The sequence below is a fragment of the Musca domestica genome, unplaced genomic scaffold, assembly GCF_030504385.1.
Source record: "Musca domestica strain aabys unplaced genomic scaffold, Musca_domestica.polishedcontigs.V.1.1 10, whole genome shotgun sequence".
Taxonomy (NCBI): domain Eukaryota; kingdom Metazoa; phylum Arthropoda; class Insecta; order Diptera; family Muscidae; genus Musca; species Musca domestica.
In genome coordinates this window covers 11,833,135-11,842,728 of record NW_026712115.1, presented here as the reverse complement: position 1 = coordinate 11,842,728, position 9,594 = coordinate 11,833,135, and the positions used below count along the sequence as shown (strand labels likewise).

The window sequence follows — 9,594 nt, the reverse complement described above, 5'->3', positions numbered from 1 at the left end:
ACAACATTCCGGTGCTATCACATTTTTTTTGTTTCTTTAAGCAAATAAGGATAAATACCCACTAACGATACTTTAATATCATCCTTCTTATCTAGCCTACCCCAAACTTCTTCCCCAAAGTCTTTGAAAAGCTTTTATGTGACAATAATATTCCTAGAACGACGATGGAATAAAGATATTAAAGCTTAATACATACTTTATTTATGAAATATATCTCTGGCGGGTTGGTTCATTCACATATGTTTCCCACGGTACAATGTTTGATATTTTAAGATGGCCTCTTGGATACGAGGCTTACACCACAATTTGGAACGGAAAACATGATTCGATTCATACATTGGCAATTTACGAACATGAGCTTTGATGTTGGTAAACGGTTCAATGAATGTGTTTATAAATCATTATTAGCTCCGTATATCTCTAATTTGTTTATTTTGTTTATGTCAATCTAAACTAATAGTAATAATTTGTCTCAAATCAAAGACAAAAATTTCCGTTCCTATTCAGTAGTAGAAAAGTAACGAATTTTTCCCATCTTAAGAAAATCAGATAGAGAGATACAACCCGTTAGGTGTTAAAGGAAAAAAGAGGAAACCAATTAGTAAAAATTTTGATTGATGTAAAATGCCGCTTGTGTTTTGTTTTTCTTGTTCAGTGTTTTTTTATTTATTTATTAGAATAAAACAATTAGTAATTATTATGTCTAAAGTTAATTTCTTAAATGTTAAGTGACTGAAAATGAACTTAAAACTAATGCTTCCAAGTCATAGAAAAAGAGTAAAGAAAGAAGTAAAGAAAAATATAATAAACGAGTAAATTAAAGGATACATTTCTTTAGCAGTACTTAGTGGGAGAGACAAAATAATAAAGTTCCCAACGAGAAAAGGAAACATAACAAAACAAAAAACCAACGTAATACATATAAATGTGTGCGTGTGTACATACCAAAAGGGGGAAAATAGAAGAAAATATATATCAATGAACAAAAACACAGAGCAAACGGAAAATAATGTAGAAGTAAAAGAAAAACAAATGCACGAGGAATACAAAGAGTGCTTCAAAAACTTAACTAGAATTCCTAACGATATTTATATATGAATGACTTTGTGTGTTTGTGTGTGTATGAGCGTTTTGGTGTAGTTAGTTTGTGCCGAAAGTTATGTTGTATAAAATGGGGATATGTTTTCATTAAAGTAGGAACTAGATTTTAAATTGAATATACATAACGTCGCCATTATCAATACACTACTCCATTTCTACGTGCAAGTGGAATCTATTACACTTCATATAACTATTTCTTAAGAAGAAGAAATGATTCGAACAATTTTGATTTATTATAATGAAATTATATCTAATTCGGAAAACGTTTTTCTGTAATAAATCCAAATAAAGAATGTTATTTTGGAAGTTTAATGTAAAATTTTGAACTGAATTTAAAATAATGTGAAATTGTCAAAAAATATAACATTTTAATTTGAAAATAGTTTGCATATTTGAAAACCTTCGTTGTTATTAAACACATATTGTAGAAATAATATATTTATAAGGCATGGGTAGATAAATTACACTCAAATGTCAATAGAACCCATGTAAAACAATTCATTAGTCATCAGTTTTGTAAAAGGAGTAAAGAGAAAAATACATTAAATATTTCGCAAATAGGACAAGAAATCTATTACTTCACATTTGAAAGATATGTAGGTTATAAATCGATAATATCAACAACTAGGGTATGGACTTCCCACTTTCATATATGTAATAAATGTATGATAAATTTACACTTTGGATTTAATCTGAAATCAAACATTTATAACGAAATAAAGAACAGTTCGAAACAACCGAATCCGAGTGAATTACTAACTACAAAACAAACTCACCCTAATTCGACTTTATTTGAATTTAAAGAAAAAGCCCGGGTCAAATTCTTGCATGCGCTACCGGAAAAATCTATTAAAATGAGTTTGAATATGTACATTTCTGTAGGATTTTATAATAAATTTCAATCGACCTATATCGAAACCTAGCGTTAGAAACCAGTTGTTTTTTCTTATCAAATTAATTTCAATGAAAATTTGATGGATAACGAATGCAAGAATTTGCTCCTAAATTATATACAACACGAAGTTCGACACACCCTAATGTCTTTTTTGGAGCACACTCTTCATTGCAAAAAAATCCTTAAACTACAAAGACGAATAAAAATATATATCTATGGTGGTAATGGGGGAAAGAAGGATTAAACACAACATGTCCATATATGTTTGTATACATAAATATGAATGAATACTACATTTCGCATTGCATGGGTGTGTGTGTGTATAGGTGTAGGGTGGTACTATGTGTACAGCTCTTGGGGTCTATTGTGGGTAGTTAAAGTAACACATACTCTCCCTTTCGCATGTTCACATGTACGTTTGTATGTCAGGATGTAACAATTGTTTTTCTTGCCTCTGTTGTTGTTTTTTATTCGTTTGTGGTTATTGTTTTTGTTTCTGCTGCTGCTGTTGTTGTTGTAGTTGATGTTTATGCTCATGTCGTAGTTACTGAAAGTTGTAGAAAAAAACCACCAAACGTTGTTGATGACGACGAGGACGACTATGATGATTGTTAGGATGTTAGTAGCTAGAGCCTGTTTGGTCTATCGCTGTTCAGCTTCAGTCTTGGCCTTGGTGACGTAGTAGGAGAGTAGAAGGTTGAAAATAAAAATAAAATAAAAACAACAAACACAAATACGATGCATGACTGTGTCCGTGTGTGGCACAATGTTGTTGGTGTTGACTATGTTGTTGTTGTCGTTCATGATGTTGCTGTTGTTCTTGTTGTTTGTTGCTTTTGCTGGTGGCAGTGTTTCCTCATAAAATATAAATAAATTACAGAATATCATCTCATAAATATCTACGATGTATCCTTTTTTGGGGGGATACTATGCTTGTGTCGCCATAAACTAAAGAATCATTTCCAGGCGATAAACTGCCAACACTATCTGGGCTACCACGATTGGCTGTAATGAGAAAAGCATAACAAATACAAATACATGAAGATACAGAAACAGATAAAAAGGAAGAAGTAGTACAAGTAGAAGAAGAAGAAGGTACCGACCAATATAAACTAAAAAAGAGATCTAAAATCCCCCACACATGGTAGACTGCAAAGAAGCAGAGGTAAACTTATGACCCAGACCACAAAATAAACCTCATTTTGATGTAATTTAAATATTCAAATAAAAAAAAATACTCAAACATCCGTTCCGCATGGTCGTACTGGTCGACAAAGGGAGAGATAGAGGAAGGAAGGATGAATCCATGTGCAAGAAGCATCCATGTGTGTGAGTGTTTGTTTGTTTGAAATTTGTCCAATGACAACTAAAAGCGACACACACATAACACACTCGAATGCTTCTTTGATTAAAAATTCTCAAATAAATACATAAATAGGATTTTTAGGTTGCATAGCTGAGGAGGAATTGGCCAACAATTGCAAATAAAATATTAAAATTAAATCCATTCACAAAAGAACGAACTCGGCCGCATATCAAAAGAGAGAACAAAAACAATAACACAAAAGCACAAAACATTATTACAATCACAATGGAATGGATGCAGCCACTTACCAAATGGAGAGCGTAAACCCTGTGGCGATGGGCTCATGGGTGAGCCGGAACTACTGCTCTGCGAGAACTGGGATTTGTTTTTTGCAGACGTTGAAAACACTGAAATAAAATGTAAAAAATAATAATAAATAACAATTAACAAAACATGTATGTACGAGCGTATACATATGTGTGTGTGTGCGTACATTAATTAATTGCAACAATATTGTGTCAAAAGTTGTAATGATTAACAATTGCTGGAATCGCTCATTGAAAAAAGTAATGATATATGCTTTTGTTGCAATGCCTATGAAAAACACAATCGTTCATAAAGTTATTATGCAAGTAAAAATACATACATATACCACATATACATATATATTGCACGATTTCAGTTTTTAATTTCAGCAAAATCAAAAAAAAAAAAAAACATTTCTTACGATGATGAATAATTATTTTCATTTGAATGATTTTGACTCGATTTTCATTACAATATACATATTAAAAAAGTGCTTGGATGACGTCTCCTTTGTTAAAAAGATATGAAATTTATGCAAGATACACTCGAAGGGAACGTCTCAGTAAGGTTAAGGCTAATTTCCAAATAACGTTTGATAAAAGTAACTGCTTTGTATTTAAAAATATCATTTTTAAAGCATACTATTAGTCACTCACAATAAATTTTAAATCAAATAAAAAGCCTTTACTTCCAAAAAGAGCTGAACAAAATCGTATAATGAGATTGCTTAGGAGAAAATTAAAATTGCATTTTCATTACATTTCACAATTTATTTCAACTTTTTAAAACACAATTATTATCTTGAATTTTTGTTAAGGCTGATTTTTAAAAGAATTAGGTGAATAATGCACAGACATTGATTGGTTGGTTGTTTAACAAAACCAAAATCTTTTAGCTCGGCTATGTTCTAAACTGTCAGCCCAATCATTTTAATCCGCGCGGAGTCCTATTCGCATGGAAACACTTTTCACGAAACATTTTTCCTCCAGTTATGAATAATTACGGAAAAGTAATTTGCGAATATGACAATGCTAAATTATGTCTTTCATCCCTTTTTTGTGTCCAAAATTTGAAGTATTTTTTATTAAATAAAAATAAAGAAATTTAAACAAAATAACTTTTAATATTAAAATTAGAATATATTCGTTGGATATTAATAACTCTGTGGAGCAACATAGACGTTTCAAAACACGAAAAACAAAACACAACTCTCCTCAAATTTCACAAAAACAAACATTTTTGCTAAGAAAAGATCTGTTGTGTAGGTGATATATAACTGCGAACCCCTTTCTGGAACCTCACTCACAAAGGGTCACAATTTCCAAAGCTTATATCTGTCATAACTTGCGAAACAACCAGACACCTGAGATGAATATGGAATTTGTGATTTCGCATAAAAGTGTATGTAAATGTTCGATTTTCTTATAATCTTGCCCATCTGTATAAGACGAAGTATGAAAATGGAGTACTTTGATCGACTATATCTGGTACCTCACGCACATGTTAACATTTTTTAAAAATTATCACATATCTCAACCCGGCACGTCGAAATATTTATATCATATTTATGTAGGTCCGATACAAAATGTCCAATATTGGCCCATTCCTTCGCAACCTACTCCATAAGGGGTTAAGCATTTGAATAATCATAACATAAGTCACAATATTTTTAACTAATCGTACATGGGATGAGGGTATACATCTGTCGGCAAAACCGACAGATACTGTCTAACTTGTTTGTAGTAGAATTTTGCATACAAAGTACGGCATTTAACTAAAAATATGTGTTTTAATATAGATTCCTGGTGTTTGGGTAAGATTCTGAGATTTAAAGCACAATTTTATATGAGATCCTCATTTAAAGGACCAAAAATAAATATTTATCCCGCTTGAGGATTGCAAATCTTAGAAAAGGCTATATATCTAAAAAAAAAGGGGTTTGAAAAAAGCACATCAAAAATCAAACCAACCAGAAGGCGAACTTAATCCATAATACCTAAAATCTCTTGCATATCTCCAATAATGCTCATATCACGAACAACGTCGACAAAAATAATGGGCCTCATAAAAAATGCGGAAAATTTGTAGCAACTGCCCGGCCCAACTAAACAGTTTTTTTTACTTGTTACATTTTAAATATCGAACAGTAAAAAAAACCCCAAATACATAAATAATAGTAAAGCCGTCACAAATAATGACAATATTGAAATAAAATTTCTGATTCATTTCGACCACAAATTGGTATTAGTTAACTTTCTTTGTATTTTATAACTGTATTAAACATTTGGAAACCTTTAATAAATTACTAGGGAAAAGACATTTCTCAAATTAACTACTCACAGGATCATTTGTGGTTACAAAAGATTTCATTATCTTCCTCGAGCATTATTAACGTCATAAATTCCAAACACAGTTTTCACATCAAAGGTTCTCCAACCGCTCCATGTCAAACTGTCCAAAATAACTTGAGGCCAGAGCAAATATTTGTATTGGGTTACTACTAATCCGTTGTAATAACACCGGATCCCGCCACCCTCCTTGTCCTTCGTGTAATTTATAGAGTTACACGGTCGGTCGGTATACCTACGAATTCGTGATACATCCGACCACAGACGTCGGAGTAAGTTATTGTGGCTTTAATTTCACACAGAGAGAAGGATGTGTGGATTGGACTACAATTTCACATACCAACCTTTCACATACAATATGGTGAAATGGGGACTTGAGCATTACTGGCTGACTGGCAATGGCAGTAGCAGCAGCATAGCATAGCTTAAGGTGGGGTACAAATTTGTAGCCATCAAAAACAGCTTAGCTAAATTTGTTGTCTACCAGTAAATAACTACAAACATCTAAAAAGACACAAACACACGCGCACATACAGCACAAATACAAATGGATTCAGAACATATTAAGGATATGTTCAGTTATACACAAGTACCTACCTATTCAAAAGTATTTAACAAAAACACACATAGTACACCTCACCTAACCTGCCCACCCCACCCCACCTCATGGGTTCTTCTCTTGCCTACATCTCAACGAGGCATGACTGGTGCCTAGCACCACAGTGATCATCCCTAAAGACACTTTATTTGTGTAATTAATTTGCATTTAACCTCAAACGACTTTATAAGAGAATTTTCACATAGGACAAAAAGCGGAAAAAACAGTCCAAAGAAACGCCCCACCAATCCCTTAACATCATTAGAGGGACAAAAACCGCCCCAACGCTCGAAAGCACTCGAGTGCACCAAGCTGACTACTGTGGGTTCGGTTGGAAGTAATTAAAATGTGGGTTACACGCTAATGAATTTAAAACACACCGAGATTGTGATGCTCAGACCAACGTATGCATGCCGCTTCTCCCCCCTACCTCCTCCACAACAGGCGGCACAACCTGTTCGTTCGGTGGAGGTGTGCCAAGCAAAAAATACAAAAAAGGAAACTGAACACGTTGCCACATCCACAAAGAATCTGTTCAGTGGCAACAAATAAAATCGCAAACAAAGGACAGAAACCTAAACGAAAAATGAATGACAACAACAACAACAAGAAAAACAAAAAAGCCAACCAAAGGTGTGTTCTCCGGCTGGGTAAGTTGTCTTGTCGAGCACCGCTGCTTGTTATCAATAAATCTAAAACATGGAAGGCTGGATAAAGGCAACTGCTGTCGGTGCTGCAGCAAAAACAAAGAGACACCAACAACCACCAGCCCAGCACCACCACCATCAATGCGGCCATTATCCTTGCCGCCATCGGCATGTGGCACGAGAAAGTGGCTAAGGATGCTGATGACGAAATGGCGATAATGGTGATGATGCTCAGCCACTCTTTCATGTATGACACTTTTGAGTTGCTCCAAATATGTTCCTAGCAACTGCTGATGGCTACGAGAGTCCTCCTCTATATGAGCTGAGATAGCTAGCTAGCTAGCTGGCTGGCAGTCAGTGCAAATTGTACCTTGCGTTTAATTTTTTCGAAATCTTTGAGTGCCTATGTATGTATGGGTGTGTGTGAGTGTGTTTGTGCGTGCAGTGAAAAATAATTGATGCATGTCAAGCTACTGTCGAAGTTCTTAATCAATTATCTTTTGTAGATGAGAATTTAGTTTGAAAGTGACTTGGATGATGATGATGGTGACGAGATTTTAGCAGTGTTAGATTGGTAGAACTGTGAAGATGGGGGCGGTTTGGATAGGGGCCTTTTTGTGAAATTTAAAAAGTGATATATTTAGAAGCAATGGAAATTGGGGAAAGAGAGAACAATCTACATAAAGCTACAAATTGGGAATAATCGCGAAATGGGGCGGACCTTCAGCGGCAGGTTGATTTATAACAGCATGGGCATCCTGAATATACATATTTGTTTTTTGTTGTAAGATTTGTTTTCATTCACTATATATGGCTGAATGTGCCTAAAATCTGGAAAATCAGACACCAAAGGAAAATAAGCTGTATATTTTCTATGAATCTAGAGGCTACATGTCCGTCGAAGCCATTTATAAAGGGTGTCCCAGCTTGAGCGTATGTTTTTAAATTTTAAAATAAAATACTAATCAACAAACCTTGTTTTTATAAAAACAACAATAATGGGATTAAGCCTAACCATTTTGAAACAACGTAAAGCAAAGATATTTAAACATGGCATGACACAAGATATCGTGCAGATGGCCGTCGCGGCTATGCTGGCACTCACGCGATCTTTTAACGAAATTTTCTATGAACGTTTTTTATTAATGCTGTGGTATTTCATTAATTCAGCTTCCAATTTCATCTTTTAAGGCTTAGGTCGTCGTCAGCTTATTCGCGTAAACCATCGACTTCTAAAAAACCTCAATGAAAAAAATTAAATAGCACGATCTGGGCGGTCAATTATAGTCTCCAAAACGCGAAATAACACGACCGGGAAATGCTGATGCAGCAAATGCATTGTTTTTCTGGCTGTATGACATGTGGCGCCGTCTTGTTGAAACCACATGCCCTCCACATTTATTTGATTGATGATTATGATTACTTCAGCCCAAAAAACACGGCACATAGTGACACATTGAGTATACATTTGCTTCTCCTGAATCCCTCGAGGATTTGTTTATCCCCAAAAGCAACAATTCTCCCTATTGACGAATGCATGAATTTGGAATGATTTTATCGGCAAAATCAGCATTTTCATGTTGTCTTTAATACCCGATTAACGAACTCCCTTCGCTGTCCATGGCCAGCTGGCTTCAGTTCCCAAGTCAATTGAACTTTGTATGCATGAAAATACAAATCTTTCGTCAAAATTGTCTGCAAAGTTAATTTGAAGACACCAATTGGTGAGCTCGATGTGTATGAAGTTTAAGCGACATCATCAAGTACAGCTGCGTTTTTTTTCGGTCGATCGAACTAGTCGAAGACGCGTTGTTGTACTTACATCACTAACAGACCCAGTTTCGGCAAACTTATATCTTTGAAATCTCTTTGATGTCGTCTCTTTGGGAGCATAATTGTGACTCCAAATTGATTGCAATTTGCAAACTGTAATCGTTAAACTTTCACAATTTTGGCAAAAACAATTTCGCAACGAGAATACGTTATTCATTCGTGTAGCGCTCCACTTTTACTGACCTCGTACCTTCTACTAGCAAACAATAACAATTGTTTAAATAACACTTTCAATGGCGCCAAATTTTAATATTGTGTTCTACTTGGGACACCCTTCAGTATCGACGATTTCAGGCGTAAGATACATATATGTTCGTTCCTAATTAAGGAAATATTAAAAAAAAATTGGAAGTAAGAATTAGCCAATATTAACATTCAACATTTTCCAATTTTAACCCCCTTTACGAGAATGTATGATGGTTTTAGGGATATGCATAGCTTGGAGAATGTCAGGGTGAGATGGAAAAACTGCAACCAACTTCAGACTGCTGTCATTTCTAACAGCTGTTAAAAGTATTCCAGTTACAGCTCATTATACAAGCTCACAAAAGCATTTTTGG

General features: G+C 34.5%; 1 protein-coding gene across 1 annotated transcript in view; it reads right to left on the bottom strand.

Moving 5' to 3' along the window:
• Positions 1 to 631: 631 nt before the first annotated feature.
• The window catches only part of LOC101891849 (nuclear pore membrane glycoprotein 210), a 159,779-nt gene continuing 150,816 nt past the window's right edge, over positions 632 to 9,594 (bottom strand). The window contains exons 24-25 of the mRNA XM_005192007.4: positions 3,611 to 3,709; positions 632 to 3,001 (exon numbers count right to left, since the gene is read on the bottom strand). Coding sequence (XP_005192064.1) covers positions 2,886 to 3,001; positions 3,611 to 3,709 — 215 coding nt within the window. The 3' untranslated portion in view covers positions 632 to 2,885. The remainder of the gene's footprint in view (positions 3,002 to 3,610; positions 3,710 to 9,594) is intronic.